The sequence below is a fragment of the Meriones unguiculatus genome, chromosome 9 (assembly GCF_030254825.1).
Source record: "Meriones unguiculatus strain TT.TT164.6M chromosome 9, Bangor_MerUng_6.1, whole genome shotgun sequence".
NCBI classification, from domain to species: domain Eukaryota; kingdom Metazoa; phylum Chordata; class Mammalia; order Rodentia; family Muridae; genus Meriones; species Meriones unguiculatus.
The window spans coordinates 49,234,187-49,250,603 of NC_083357.1; the positions used below are offsets into that span (position 1 = coordinate 49,234,187).

General features: G+C 45.6%; 1 protein-coding gene across 1 annotated transcript in view; it reads left to right on the forward strand.

Annotated features, from left to right (window-relative positions):
* Positions 1 to 16,417, forward strand: part of Lats2 (large tumor suppressor kinase 2) — a 53,486-nt gene that overhangs the window by 9,789 nt on the left and 27,280 nt on the right. Inside the window, exon 2 of the mRNA XM_021639069.2 lies at positions 1,218 to 1,758. Coding sequence (XP_021494744.1) covers positions 1,420 to 1,758 — 339 coding nt within the window. The 5' untranslated portion in view covers positions 1,218 to 1,419. The remainder of the gene's footprint in view (positions 1 to 1,217; positions 1,759 to 16,417) is intronic.

Below are 16,417 nucleotides of genomic sequence, written 5' to 3' on the forward strand. Positions count from 1 at the left end.
TGTGACTCTGTTACCTCTTGATAAATGCATCATCAAGTGGAAAATTGTAACTGGAAAACACATTTAATCCATAAAGCCTACAGCTCAGCTCAGCAACACGGCACGCTGAAGAGCATCATGCTTTCTTCTTGTCATCTCAGGGCAGCTGGTAGCTGTGGCCACTGACTAGCATGGAGAGGAGTCTCAGACCACACAGTTAGCCCAAGGAAAAGTCCAAGTGCAAATCCTGAGGAAAGTGTCCCCCAAGGGCCTGTTTCTTCTGGATGACCACAGTTCAAGACTCCTAAGCACGATTTTCCTAAGTAGAGAACTCTCTCTAGCACTCTGTCTTTTTAAAGATGTGTTTATTGCCAGCATGGTGGTACATGCCTGTAATCCCAGCACTCTAGGAGGCAGAGGCAGGCGGATCTCTGTGAATTTGAGAACAGCTTGATCTACAAAGTGAGTCCAGGACAGTCAAGGCTACACAGAGAAACCCTGTCTCGAGAAACAAACAAACAGACAAAACTTTATTTCATGTGTGTGAGTGTTTGGCCTGCATGTGTGTATGTGCACCATATTGTGGCTGGTGCCTAAAGAGGGCATCAGATCCCCAGAACTAGAGTTAATAAGGGTTGTGGCCGACCCCATGGGTGCTGGGAATGGAACCCCGGTCTTCTGGAAGAGTGGCAGGTGCTGTTCACTGCTGAGTCAACTCTGCAGCTCCCTCATGGTCATTCCCAAGGTGTTGTGTGGAGCACTGTGAACTGCTGTAGAGGATCCTTTCAATGTGAAGGTTTTTTCCCCCCCCAGAAAAAGGGGAGGGCTTCATTAGGAAAATTTTCAAAAAATGTGAAGGATCAAAGCCTCAGGTGGGTGAAGATGTTGGACAGTGGGATGGGTCAGGAATTGGTTGGTATTAGGAACAAGCTTGAAATTTACTTGGTGTGTTTAACCCCAAATCCTCAAGCTGTGGTTTTCAGAAGCACATGATAATGGGCTTAGCGGTTGTCAGCCTGTGTGGTGTTTGTGGAGACGCTGGCTGTGGGCTTCCTGTTACTGGAACCTTCCTGGGACAGCTCCAGAACCAAATAATAGTACATGACACTTCAGAGATTGACATGCCTTTTCTTTACTTTCTGGGTCATATTTTCCAAATCACCATGCACTTATGGAAAGTAGCTTTAACATTATGTGAAATTCACAAATGAATATTTTTGTCCCATTTTCTTTTTCAGAAAGTGATGCTCTTCAAAATGAAAACTCTGGAAAATATTAGGTTTTCTTTAGGAACTGCAGAAATTGAAGGACAGAACATTTTTGAAAGGAAGTTGTTCTGAAAGCATGTTTACAATTAACTGACACTATTGACTGTTCTTTTTAAAATAATAAGACACTTTGAGAAGATTGTATTTATGGTAAAAGGAAACTGGACTAACGATGAGGCCAAAGACTTTTCCTGCCACAACTTACTCTGGAAATAGCCGGCAGCGATTGCAAGAGATCCGAGAGGGGCTGAAGCAGCCATCCAAGTCTTCTCCCCAGGGGCTGCCACTGGGACCAAACAGTGACACTTCCCTGGATGCCAAAGTCCTGGGGAGCAAAGATGCCTCCAGGCAGCAGCAGATGAGAGCCACCCCGAAGTTTGGACCTTATCAAAAAGCGCTCAGGGAAATCCGGTACTCCCTACTGCCTTTTGCCAATGAATCAGGCACTTCAGCGACTGCAGAAGTAAACCGGCAGATGCTTCAGGAATTGGTGAATGCAGGATGCGACCAGGTGGGTCCAGGCGCCAGCATCCCTTAGCAGCAGCTCTGTGGAAACTTTAAACTGTTTAACACCTGACCTTTTTGCGTGTCCCTGAGCCAATTGCCACCTTCCCTCCAAGGGTCTTAGCCTCTCTTCCTCCTTGAAATTGTTCCTTGTGCCTTTTTCCTTGTGTGCATGCATGGAGCCCAGGGCCCTGCGCATCCGCTTCCCTGCTTAGCTGTGCCGTCTTCCAAGTCTGTTCTTAGCCCTTTCCTTGGGACCTGCTTGAGATTATTCTGAGCTTCTGTGGGGAAGAGACAAGCTTCTCTTGCCTTGTTTTTGGTTTGTACATTTATTTCTTTCCTGTGGGAGTGCTGCTTATATTTAACATGTATTAGCAATTGCCTCTTTTCTACTATTTTTTTTTAATTTTATTGTTGACAGTTTTATACCTGTGCTTATTCTGATTTATTATATTTACTTAATTATTTTTTAAAACAAAATGCCATATAGTTCGCGATGGCCTTGAACTCCTGATCTTCCTGCCTGCACCTTTCTAGTTCTGGGGTTATAGGAGTGTGCCACCATAGGCAGGAGTTTTCTCCTATTTTAAAAAATGGAATGTACGCTGTTATGGAAGATACAGCCATGTTCATAGGGTCAGAAGCATTGTTAGACAACATGGGATCGTGAAAATGTGGCTGCACACCCTGCCTTGCCAGGCTCAGAGCCAGCGTTGTCATTGGTGGAGTGTACCACTCAGAACTGCATGTTTAGGACCCCTTCACAGTGTGTGTATCTGACTGTCATAGCACAGGCTAACCATGTCACCCTTCACTTCTGGAAGGAATGTCAATCCTCATGGAGCTTACTGCCTTAGAATTTAGAGAACTGACAACTGAGATGATGTGTTTGTGAAACAGCCCACTTTTGGTGACGGTCGTCTGACACTTAGGGATGTGCTGGAGTTAGCTTGGCCCCTACAAGCAGTGTTTAGTGGAGGCCCTGTCATTCAGCACAGCATCTTGAGTGATGGATGGCCTGCTGTAGCAGTGCAGGCTGACAGCAGCTGCATGGCCTGTCTTCTTGTGAGAGTGTGAAGTTAAATACGCTGCCAAATGCTGCTCTCTGACAGAACATGGTAGTTTAAAAGTGAGGAAGAAAAAAAAAAAAAGAAAAACAAACAAAACAAGAAGTGAGGAAGAGACTGCAGAGTGAGGGTGAGGGGGGAGCTTTCAAGTCAACAGCAAATCTTAGGATCCTCTCCAACTATAACTCAGTTGGAAACAAAAGAGACAACCAGAGCCTGGTGGTTTTTTGGAGTTGTACTTCAAATGTAAAAGAAGCAAGTCAAATAAATGATCCAGAGTACAGGTGGCATCTTATTAAAGTAAAATCCATTAGTGATAATTGCAGAGCAAGAAATGAACTGCGTGCTTCTCTAAACAGTGAGATACAAATCCAGGGCAACTAAGGCTTGAGACGCCTGCACAGACCCCTCCACGCCTAATTTATGTTAATTGCCAGCAGAAAGGCCTCCCATTTACCATATTTAATCCTCCTGAAATAATCAGTTTGCTGTCTAGTATTACTTTAAAACTTAAAATAGCTGTGCCTCCCCCCTCCCCTTACCATCCAAGTCAGACAAGAGTGCATTTGCTTTGGGAAGGTTCTGGTAGGAAAGTCATTATGTGAACACAAACAACAGGAGGGGAAGATTGACAGTGCCCTGGAGCTGTGTATGGGTGGGTGGAAGCTCATTGTTTCAATCTGGTGTGCTAGGTGAAGCGCATTCTCGCTCGCACCTTTTTCCTTTGTCCCCATTCCATTAGATGCACTGCTTAGATGCAGCTTGGTTCTTCCCTGCTTCGCCTTACATCTTTAGGTTTCCTGTAAAGCAGAGCGGCTGTAGGACGGTGTTCCCCATGGGGCGCAGTGGCGGGGTCCCATGCCTTTTCCACACGCACACTCTTTTCTGAGCCAGGTTTTGATACATGTCTAGGCTGGCCTTGAACTTCTGACCTTAAGTGAACTGCTAGTTTTGCTCTACTGCAGTTAACTCCACAGGTAATATCTTTTTAAAATTTTTATTTAATTTTATGTGCATTAGTGTGAAGGTATCAGATCCCATGGAATTGGGGTTACAGAATTGGAAGAGCAGGCAGTGCTCTTAACCACTGAGCCATCTCTCCAGCCATAGGAAATATCTTACCACCTGTACACATGTGTTTTCCTATATTATTTGTACTGTGAATAGTTGAAAATAGTTACTTGAGTGCTTGAAATGGGAATTTTCTGTTAAATATCCTATAAAATAAAATTTACATCTTAAATGTGTATAATTTATGAACTTAGAGCCCCATGAATTTTCACACATTAATTATACTCATATCTGTTACACACCATATCTAACATGAATAATGCTTTTGTAATTAACCCTTTTAAGATGGAAGTATCTGGAAAAATGGAAAGATGCTAGGGTATTTTCAATGTAACAGCGTTTGCCAAATGATGCACTGTGTACAAAATATGCATAAGATTTGCAAATAAATCTCTGGGGCCTTATAGATAGGCAGCTAGGTTAATACAGGAGGAGCTAGCTGTTCTTCAGCTAGAGATTGAGGCCTCGGAAGGTGAGGTGGCTTGGAGTTCGGGCTTAGCCATGTAGTGTCTGTCACTAGGCTCAGTGCTAGGTGGCTGCTGGCTTTTCTGTGTCCTGTGACTTCTCCCTCTTGTTCCCTCACATCCACTGAGGGTGTAGGGTAGGTATAACATCTGCCTCCTCTTTTGTGGCATTTTGCTGGCCGAGTGCACAGCCCTTGCAGGCACTGGTGTCCCTAGTGCTGCAGCTGCAGATCTGATCCTCAGCATACTCCAACTGCCCATTCTCCACCGGGGACAGACTTTGTTTATTTGAGGAACGGGGTACCCTTTTGTAGCTTCCCACCTTTTTCCTAGAGGGATCCTAGTGCCCATCAAGCTTGTTTTATTTTAGCAGCAGGCTCTTCCTGAAGCCCCTATGTGGATCTGAGTTGTTCCTGTTTAGCCCTCCATAGCAATTTGACTCACAAGGCACTTGATTCTGGAGCCTGTGTGGGCAAGGTGTGGGTACTGTGGTCTCACTTCCCCACTTCTGAGGTTCCTTATGAAGACTGGGTAACATGAAGAGAGCCATAGAGAGCTGGATATAGTATGTACACCTGAAAACCAGTGCTGAGTTTGAGTCCTCCCTGGGCTACAGAGGGAGACCTCGCCCTCAAGTAAGGAAAAGAAAATAGAAAAGACTGAAGAAGGCTGAGCGGAGCTGCTGTCCTCAGCTTTGTGAGGGGATCTGCCTCAGTGAATCTCTGAAGTACAGATACTGGACAGTGAAAGGACAGCGGATCTAGATCTCAGACACTGCCTCCTCCTCCTCCCCTTCCTTTCTGGAAAGGGGTCTACTTTTCAACATGAATGCTCTCCTGAAATACGAGTAAGTGGGGAAGGAGGCAGGCAAGCTTGTTTCACTTCACGACACTAGTGACAGGAAACGGCTCACAATGGTCTTTGGGTGTGACAGTTGTTTGCTTTACCACCTTCTTCTTTTTTTTAAAATGACTTTCAAATCAAGTTTGGCACTGCCAAAAGGTAAAGCACATACTTTTTGAAAACAGATTTTTAAAAAGGATTTCAGGGTAGCTCAGTGGCAGAGTAGTGCCTAGCCTATGCAAAGCCCTTCATCCTACCAGCACCTCAGCCAGCCCACTAAGAAAAAGACTAAAGTTAAAGTGACTTTGAGGAGACGCAAGAGTTTCTGCCTCTCTGTCATCCCCGCTCTGCAGTCTTCTCTCTAACTGCTTGGTAAGGAATGCCCCTCTGTGGTCGGTTAGCAAATACAGACATTTGTAAGACAAGAATAGATTGCCTGTAGTATCCCACTCCAGTCTAGCAAGGCCCAACCCTGCTTTTAGCTTTGGAGATTGGGTATATTCAGGGTACTGTGGCTGTAGAGAGATTGCTTGTAATTTTATAGACATAGATATGACCACTCTGTAACATTTTGGGTTTAAAATTAGTCGGTGTTTTTCTAATTTAAAAAAGTTTGTATTATGTTAAGCAGTATATGAATATAGTAGACATGCCTTTTTTGTTTGTTTTTCGAGACAGGGTTTCTCTATATAGCCTTGGCTGTCCTGGAACTCACTTTGTAGACCAAGCTAGCCTTGAACTCACAGAGATCCACTTGCCTCTTCCTCCCTGAGTGCTGGGATTACAGATGTGCACCACCATGCCTGGCTGACATTTTGTTGTGTTTTTTTTTTTTTTTTTTTTTTTTTTTTTTTAAACAGCAAATTAGGCTTATGTTGTATGTAGTAGCTAGTTGTGGCTAGCTTTCTCCCTTAGTACCCTTGGGTCTTTTCACTTCTGGAAGCATTTCCCACCATCCTCAGAAAGGTGCTGGAGAACCCCTGTCCCTTTTGTCCTGCTCTGGTCCTATGGATTCTGTTCTCAGAATTCCTGGTGCTGTCCTCTCTGCTCTACCCCCAGGCTGTCTGCAGGCAGTGTTTCAAGTGAGCTTTTCCCTCATCGTCTCTTCTCTTATTATCTTGTAATTCTTTCATAGTATTCAGCAGAGCTTGTTGTTGAATGCTAGAGCACTGTAGGCCTTAGCTCAGGAAGCAACAACTTTTTTCTAGCCACCATTTTCTGAAACTCAGAGCCAAGCAAGCATAAAAATACCCGTAAGCCAGTCAAGGGGCAGACGTTTCATCATGAACATTTTCGTGTCACTTAATGCCATTTCAAAACATGACTTTAAAGCTTGCATTGTAGTCTGCTGCTCAAATAACTGTGTTGCATATTTTATCATAAAAAGCTGGAATGAGCCATGTGTGGTGGTGCATGCCTATAATCCCAGCGCTCAGGGAGGCAGAGGCAGGTGGATCTCTGTGAGTTTGAGGTCAGCCTGGTCTACAAAGCAAGTCAGGACAGCCAAGGCTGCACAGAGAAACCCTGTTTAAAAAAAAAAAAAAAAAAAAAAAGCTGAATGAGCATCCTTCTCCATGAATTTGAACAGATGGCACTGATTTTCTTGGTGTAAATTTATATTTTTTTTTACCTGTATTGCTGAAGTAACAGAATAATAAGCTTAGGCATGCATTTCCTGGTCACCTGGACTACGAAACAGCCCTGAGAGAATTGTTTCTCTATGTACCCACTGCAGCTGCCAGGGTACAGAGGTGTTGACCCTCGCCGTCCCTCAGTGAGCTGAGAGCCTGACCTCCATGCCTCTTCCCCTGGCCCCAGCCCTCAGCATAGATGCTAGTGTTTTCTATGTGCACCACAATAAGAAGATGGCTGGCAATCACAGATAGGTTTACTTGAAGCCCATTTTGTCACCCTCAAGTTTTTGTCACAATTATGTGGTGATCAGTTGGTCTTCCAGGCTGTAGCACAAACGTAGCTCAGGTTAGGAATCCTAGCAACCTGACAGGAGGTCCAATGGGGGCAAGGCTCTGAGTTCTAGCCTTTGATTTGCAAGGCCAGTTGAGGACTTTTAAAAAACTTTCTGTTGTCAGCAAACCATTTTGTGGACGTAGAATAGAGAAGGGGCTGGAGAGATGACGCAGTTAAGAGCACTGACTGCTTTTCAGAGGGATGGATTTGATTCCCAGCACTCATATGGCAGCTCACAACTATTTGTAAGTCCAATTCCAGGGGATCCAACTCCCTCTTCTGGCCTCCTGAAGTACTGTATGCCCAGCCATAAATGCAGGCAAAACACTCAGGTTTTGTTAAGTGTTCTTTATGTCTTTCTTGGGGTGTGGGAAACAATGGGAGGCTGCTTTTTGACCCATGTCCCTCAACTCAGTGCTGCTTTAACAGCCAGCCTCACTGTGTCAGAAACAAGGTGCTCAGTGATGCTCCAAGTGTCAGAGGCAGGAGACTGGACACACTGAGCTTGCTGGCCTTGTCACTGCTGCTACTAGATCTGAAGCTCCCGGGGTTACTGCTGTAGGTAGATAAAGGCTGCTGGGGCGGGGGGGAGGCAGGATCTGCTGTCATGTAGGGTCCGTAGTGTCTTTAAGGACCTGGATGCCTTTTGACTGCTCTTACAAGTGCGGCTTTCCTCATCCAACATGACGAACAAGAGTAAGTTGGGGCAGCAAGAGCTTGTACTCTGCTAGCTCATTGTTCGATAGCTCCCGCTGAGCTAGGACCTGAGTGCTGAGGAGCCTCACAACAGGCCCATCACAAGGCCACTCCTAACAAAACTGTGCTGTCAGTCAGGAAAAAAGAGAAGACAGATCTTGTTAGGGTGTCTGTATTGTAGCTGCATCATCTGACATTATCACCAGAGAAAATGACTGAGTTAAATGCTCCTACATCATGGCTATCTTGAGAAGTGGAAAGAATGCCTGCCTGCCTGCCTGCCTGCCTGCCTGCCTGGTGGCTGGGACATGTTGGAATATGGTGGCAAAACCCAATGCCATCTGCCATATTTTGTTAAATAATAAGATCATTGTCCTCTGAACAGCTTTCAGGCTTCTGGTCCCCGTTTCTGTGGAATCATATGACGATTTCCTCATACCCAGAGATCTGTAGGTTGGATAGCCATACATTTGGCTGTTATGCTATTACAAGAATTATTAATCATGTGATAGACATAGAAGTTTCATTTAAAAAATAAGTGATTAACAACAAAGATTTTACCCCAGCCAGCAATAAACAGTCAGTGTAAATTTGACATAATGTCATCTGGTTTATAAAAGCTTTTATTCAGCCAGAGAGCTTTGGCTTGTGGCATTTGACATCTAGGAGTTCCCAAGAATGGGGCAGAGAACAGATTGAGCCCTGGATGTCAGTGGTCACTCTTACAGTGTCTTAGAGGAATGCTGTGTGGCTCTGTCACCTTCCCTCTTTGCCTCCAGCCTTCCTTCAGCCTTGCTGTTGCTTCATGGTTTTCTATGTTTCTTTGAAAATGTTCAGGCAAGCAGCAATAGCCTCCCCGTGGCTGGAATGAGCCAGTGAGTCTTGGTGGGATGGTTTCTGATTGGCTATATTTACAGCTCTGCCTTTGGGCTTACCAAGAGATTAAGAGTTAGAAGCAGGGAACCACACCTCTTCAAGACGCTACTAATGATTTTGGGCTCCTTCCCCAGGCAGGAGGTTCCTCCACTTCTGCTCTCTCTAGTGCCTCTCCCTTCCTACAGTGCTTCTTGCCCCCTTACCCTCTCCCTGGTCCAGGAAAGCCCCAGACATTCCTCCTAGTGTCTGTATGACCTACTTGGGTTTGGCACTGTTATCCACTTCAACCGTTGTGTTAGGGGTGCTCTCCTGAGCACTGGCTACTTTTTCAAAAAGCTTTGAAGCATGTGTTTTCACTGTAGATCCCTGCTCAGCCTCTAGGCTCTCTCATGCTGTTGCCTTGGCCCAGTGGTTCTTCCAGCAAGCTTCCAAATGTAGCATCCAGCACCTCATTTGGTACCCTGTGTCCCTCTTCCCCATTCCTTCTGATCTCACTTACCTGGTAGATCTCTATTTCTTGTGTTCCTGGTTCAGGCCTCATGCTTCAAATGGGTCTGCCCTTTTACACCCTTTCACTTAGCTGTGTGACCTTATTCTTTCTGCCTTTTTTTCATATTGTCATTGCAGCTGGTGTAAGCTCCTACTCAAGCCACATAGTCAAACTCCCACTATCCTGTGGTCTCTGCAGCCATTTGGTTTAGTGCAGGCTGGCCTCTGTGTTCTCAATTCCTGTTTGTGTGGGTGCCATGCATGGAATCATGGTAGATTCCCCCTACAAGGGATCACCACCTCAACCCAGTTTGTCCATAGTTATCTGAGGTGATGTCAGTGTTAAACTGCATAGAGCCGGAGCTATGGAGGTGTGCAGCTGAGCTGGGGTCGGGGCAGGGGGGAGGACTGTCCCTTCCCACTTAGTACAGCATAACATCCTCACATAGGAAGGCTGAGCCATCATCAGCCCACCATAGACAGTTCCTGTGACTTTGGTTCTGTGAGTTTGTAACCTTGTTTTAGAGAATTTCAGGAAGACAGATAGCAAGTGCTGCTCCATGCTCTGTGAGCTAGGGTTTTCAACAGTGTTCTTTCTGCTTTCTCACCTAATCTGTCTCTGGCTTTTTAAAAACAAAACTTCAGTTGAGGTTTAGTATCTAGGTGTTTACAACCAAATACCGGCATGCAGCCCCTCATAGACACTCACATGTACTCTTCCCTAAGTGACACGGAACACAGGACCGTGGGCTGGGAAGGCGGCTCCATGGGTAAGTGCTTGTGTGCAGGTATGCAGACCTGACCTTAGATCCCCAGTACCCACATGAAAACTGAAAGTTCAATGTCAGCCTGGGCCACATCATGAGGCCTGGTCCAAAAAACACCATTTTCATCACCAACACACTTCAGTGTTTGTTTTAGAGATTAAAAATGCTTATCAAAGCTGGGAGTAGTGGAACATACCTGTAATCCCAGCACCTTAACATTTGAGATCAGCCTAGGTTACATACTGAAGATCTTATCTCAGAAAGCAAAAGTGAGCCCTTGGGGGGTAGAGGCAAGTTCTGTAAGTTCAAGACCAGTCTAGTCTGAAAACATAAAATAATTTCCTGTGTACAGTTCATGTTCTAAGAGTGTCACAGTAGTAAGCAGTTACTCCTCTCCACTCTACCAGGCCTCAGATTTGAAATCTAAGGTGTATGCGGAGGAGACTGTGAGGTGGCTCAGTATGGGAAAGCACTTGTGACCAAACCTAGTGGCCTGAGTTTCATGTCTCAGGACCTACATCATAGGAGAAAACTGACTTCCACAAGTTGTCCTTTGACCCCCACCTGTGCTGTTGCACGCACAGAGACACATTGACAAAAATCTCTAAACTCTTGAAGAAGCCAAGTCAGCAGGAAGCCTGTTTCACATGGGGATTACCCTCTTTGGAGGTAGAAGAGATGGCTGACCTAGGATTCAGGTTCAAGGCCTTCAGTTCCCTGCAACCCTGTGCCAGTTGCAGAATGGATGCATAAGAGAGAGGGACCTGAGAGGTTCTGAGTGGCAGTGGCTGTTGGACCTCTAGGTAAAGAATATCAGACTCCAGTGAGGATGGCCTCCCGGAAGATGCTGCTGTAGGTAGATGCATGATCGAGGAGACCCCATTGTCATGGCCTGGGTGGCCTTCGCTGAAATAGTTCACCTTCCCTCCCACCTCAGCCCTGGGTCTGCCTTGACTGTAGTTGCTGTTTTCAGTGTTGAGCCTCCTCTGGTCGTCCCCACAGGATTGCACCCTGACCTCAGCACCCACATGTGACAGTTGTTATGGCCACAGTCTCCTGCTTCAGATCAGAAAGGTGTCTTCCTTCAGTCATGTAACAAGGTGTTTTGTTTTTAGCAAGTACTTGCATTCTAATTGAATTCTGAGTATTTTACATTTGCTTTAGAGAATGCCTGAGTTTTAGAAGCTTTTTGGTTTGACTACCAATTTACATAACTGCTAACCAAAAAAACTTCCAAGTCAAAACTAGTCCCCATCCTCTGTGTGCCGGGAGCCTAGGGAAAGTGATCCAGACAGCCGACACAGAGGCAGCTAAGCTGCTTTCAGTTTGACGGCAGAAAGAGAAGTTTGCTCCTTCACCAAAGGGATGGCATTTTCCAAAGGCACGTTTTTAAGTTTTATTTTTTTATTTTATTTTATGTGTATGGTATTTCACCTGCATGTATGTCTGGGCCCTATGTGCATGTAGTGCCCATGGACACCAGAAGAGGGCATCAGATCTCCTGGAACTCATGTTACAGATGGTTGTGAGTCACCATGTGGGTTCTGGGAATCAAATCCAGGCGGTCTGGAAGAGCAGTCAGTGCCCTTAACCACTGAGCCATGATATTTTGTTCTGTTTTGTTTTGTTTTGATGCAGAGTCTATTATGTATTCCAGGCTAGCCTTGAACTCACGGAGATGTGCTTGCCTCAGCCGATGAGCTGAGATTTAAGGCCTGTGCCAGAAATGAGTCTTCATAGGCCTGAAGAGATGGCTCAGAGGTTAAGAGCACTGGCTGCTCTTCCAAAGGTCCTGAGTTCAATTTCCAGCAACCACATGGTGTCTCACAACCATTTATAATCAGATCTGGTGCCCTATTCTGGCCTGCTGGCACACATGCTGTATAAGTAATAAATAACTAAATCTTAAAAAAATAAAGAGTAAGAGCTCTTCCTGAGGACCTGAATTCAGTTCTCAGTACTCAGTAACCAAGCAGCTTACAACTACCTATAACTCCAACTCCAAGGCAGGCAACACCTCTGGCCTCCACAGACAACTGCACTCGAGTCCCATAAACTGATACACGGACGCATACACCTAACTAAAAAGTTGTATATGTAATCATAAAGGAAGGTGTCAGTGACTGATCACCCCCAAGCCCATTTTTCAGGCTGTGGGGAAAATCGAGCTGGCAACTGGTGAGTACAACCATTACAAGCTCTCCGGGGATTCGGTCCAGGACCCTTGAGGACTAAAATCTGGGGTGCTTAAATCTCCTATATAATGTTCTGTTTTGTTTTGTTTTGATGCAGAGTATCGACATGAACTGTAGTCCCTGCAGACGCAGGCTTTGTCTAAATGGCTTAAAATATGTCATACACTGTAAATGCTGTGGGAGTACTTGTTTTATACTGGGATTGAACCCAGGATCTTGGGCAGTGGTTACATTGTATTTAGTGAATAACAACAACAAAAAACCTGTACTTCTTGAATCCAGACATTTTTTTTCTGTTAGCATATTCATTGTACAAAGCAGTAAGTTCCATGATGATATTTTTGTACATGTACTTTGGTCATACTGTCCTTTATTCTTCTCCCTCTGTTTCCCCAAGCACTCTTTCTACTTAATTATTTTTCTTAATTATTTTCTTAATTATTTGTCTTAATTATTTTTCTTCTCTCTCTCTCTCTCTCTTTTTTTTTTTCTTTTTTTGGTTTTTCCAGACAGTTTCTCTGTGTGGCCCTGGCTGTTCTTAATTATATTCTTATTTTAATTTTTTAGTATGTAATATGTTTAAGTAATGTATGAATATGTGTGTGTGGTGTGTGTGTGTGTGTGTGTAGATCTGTACATTTGTAGTATTTGTGAATGTAGGCAGTGTGAGCACACGTGTGCAGAGGTCAGAGGACTTCCTTGGGTAACAGTTCTCATCTTCTCTTGTTTGAGATGAATTTTTTAAATTTCTGGATGCATATGCCAGATGCATGCACGTCTCTGGAATTCTCCTGTCTCTTCTGCCCATCTCCCAAGTAGCAGCACTGGGAGTAAAGAGACACATACCACCACGGCTTTGCCAGGTTTAACTGGGGCTGGCCTACAGTTTCAGAGGTTTAGTCCGTTATCAGTATGGCAGGAAGCACGCCCGCAGACATGGTGCTGGAGGAGCGGAGAGTTCTGCATCCTGATCTGCAGACAGCAGAAAGAGACTGTGAACCACACTGGGCAAAGCTTGAGCATATATGACCTCCAGGCCACACCTCCTTCAGCCAAGACCATACCTCCTAATAGTGCTGCTCTGCACAGACAAGCATTCAAACACGAGGGTCTGTGGGGGCCATTCCTGCCAAACCACCACATTGGGAATTAGTAAGGCCAGAGTTCATTTGCTTGCCGTCTCGTGCCAGCACTGTGTCAGGACGTCTGGAGTTGTGAATGCGTGCGCGCTGTGGTTGGGTTGCAGTCCACTGTGCTCGCTGTTCTGGATGATGCACGGCTGTTTGCCTCAGTTCCGTCTCCGGCATTGTGCCCTCTGAGGGTCAGCTCTTCAGTACACTCTAGAAGCCTGCTGTCTTCTGTATCTGAACTGTGGGGTGTCAGGAGGGCCAGGATCCTCAGCAGACCCCACCCGGCTCTCCTCCAGGCACTGGAGCATCTTTCCACTCTTGTTTCATCCATGCAGCTGACCTGGACTGCCCTGCCACATGGAGAAAGGAAGGAATATGGTCCTTTCCAGCCACTCACAGCAGTCTAAACCTCGGTCAGTGCAGAGAATTGGTTCTGAGACTCGTCTCCTGTGAAAAGCAAACTCCGTGGGCATTTAAGACTTGGTATAAGGCTGTAGTAGCGGGGTTTGATGGGACATGTAATCCCAGCGCTCAGGAGCCCGAGGCAGGAGGCTCAAGTGTCTGAGGGCAGCCTGCACTATGTAACTCTGTCTCAAAAACAAAAAGGCTAAAACCACAGAATGCCCACATAGCATTTGTTCAGAGCATATACGCACTGCCTGTGCAGTTTAAGTAGTCTTTGTACGATGTCTAATGTTTGATTTCATTGAAATGCCATACACGTAATTGTTACACTGTGTTGCTTAGAGAATAACAATAGAAGTGTGGACATTTTCAGTACAGATGCAATTAATTTTTAAATTTTTATTTTCACAGGCTATAATCTAGTCTGGCCCCATCTCACAATCCTCCTGCCTTGGTGTCCTGAGTACTGAGATCACAGGCCTGTGCCACCACACCCAGACATTTTTTAATATTTTTGTATGAGTGTATGGTATATGTGTGTGTGTGCATGAGTATATGTGCAGGGGTGTGTGTCATGTGTGTTCATGTGCAAGTCACAGGAGTGCCAGCTCTCTTCAAGTCACTGTCCACACTTGTTTTGAAACAAAGTCTCTCAGTGACTCTGGAGCTCACTGACAGGCAAGGCTGGCTGGCTGTTCAGCAGGACCCCAAATCCCCATTTCTGCCCCCAGTGCTGGGTTTGTAGGCATGTGCTACTGTGTCTATAGTCTTTTACGTGGACGCCAGGGGTCTGACACGGCAGCTGAGGCCTGCAAGACGCTGATGGAGAGCCCTGCTGTGAAGCCTTCCTAATGGGAGGTTTCCTGCTGGAGATGTTTGGGCACTGCCTCTGCTCCAGAACACTTTCTCTCATATCAGTCCTAAGGTTGTGCTGGATTCTTAGGTCAGCATTCAGCTAAGGCAGCCTCAGTAGTAGCAGGCCTGCAGAGGTTTAACAATGGTGTGACGCTTTCAGTGCCTAGAATGTTCCAGTACTGGACTTTGATTTGTATAAATGACCTGCAGAGAATAGCTGGGTGCATGACTAAAGTGCTCCTGCTGACATTTGTCTATGGGAGAGCGAAAAGGAAGGCCACTCGATCTTGGAGGTGCCCATCGGGGTGGGTAGAATGAGAATGGTCCGCTTAGGCTAATCTATTTGAATGCTTGGTCCATAGTTGATAGAACTGCTGTTTGTGTATGGTGGTTTTAATGAGAAATGTCATTCATAGGCGCATGTATTTGAACACTTGGTCCCCAGTGTTTGGGGTGGCTATGGAATTTCTGTGACGTGGACCTTGCTGGATGGAGGAAACACGTCACCATGCGTGCTTTGAGAGTTTATAGTCATAACCCCATCTCCAGTTGCCCTCTGCTTGCTTCTGCCATCATGGAGTCTCCCCCCCAGCATTGTAAACCAAAATACGATCTTTTTTCTTGAAGTCGCTTTTGGTCATGGCATTTATAATAGCAGCAGGAAGTCACAGGACAGAAAAGGACATCGCAGAAACTCCTCCCTACAGTTATGCTCAACAGTCAATGAGCAGGGTCTAAGCCCTTGAAAACTTACAAAGGAAAGGGTGGAATAAGAGGCCCATAGGATAATCGATGTTGATGCAGGGCCAAGTGCTGCAACAGGCTGTAAACCCTGCCAGCATCCTTGGAAATAAACATTATAAGCCACATTTCAAAGTGGCCAAGAGCCAGGCATAGTAGACACATACATGCAATCCTAGTACTCAGGAGGCCGAGGCACAGTGATTCAGAGTTCAGCTATGCCTGGGCTATGCACAGAAACCCTGTCTTCAACAAACAAAGGAGCCAAATCAAAAACTGCATTAGCAGTGTCCCCAGAAACATGGTTGGGAGGTGAGAGGGGAAAGCTGTTCTAAGCGTTGGTTTCATCATAGAACAGCCAGTTCAAAGAGAGAGATCTTGAAAGGGGCAGAGAACCTCCCCTATCAGTGGACTGGGGTAGGGTCATGGGAGGAGAAGAGGAAAGGAGGGTTGAAGGAGGGTGGGTTTGGGAGGGGACGAAGGACATCGCAGAGAGTAAATAGACGACTCCAGTATAAACACAAGAGGCACCCATAACCAGCGAAGGCCAGGGACATAACTGATAAAGCTTTCCTATGCATGGCACCCGGGAGCCCAGGCACTTCTTGTGGCCCAGGCAGCACTGCTCTTCCCTTTGGATTTTCTTAGTTTGTTTTAGGGTTTGTTTTTTTTTTCTTCTTTTTTTCTAAGACAGGGTTTCTCTGTGTAGCTTTGGCTGTCCTGGACTCACTTTGTAGTCCAGGCTGGTGTCAAACTCACAGAGATCTGTCTGCCCCTGCCTCCTGAGTGCTGGGATTACAGGCATGCTCCACCACGCCCTGCTTATGTGTTTGCTTTTTTGAGAAAAGATCATACTATGTAGTCCAGGCTAGCCTCCTGCTGCTTTATTGGGGCTATCATTGGTGTGAAGTATGGTGCCCAGTTTGATTAGTGGCTTTGCATGACAGAAAGATAGCTGAATATCATGTAGAGGCTGTACCATTGAGCTATAGCCGTAGCCCAGATACAGCTGAGACCATAAAGTCACTCACTGGAAAGATGTCTCTCTTTGTTTTTTTTTTTTTTTTTCTTTTTCTGTTTTTGTTTGTTTGTTTGTTTT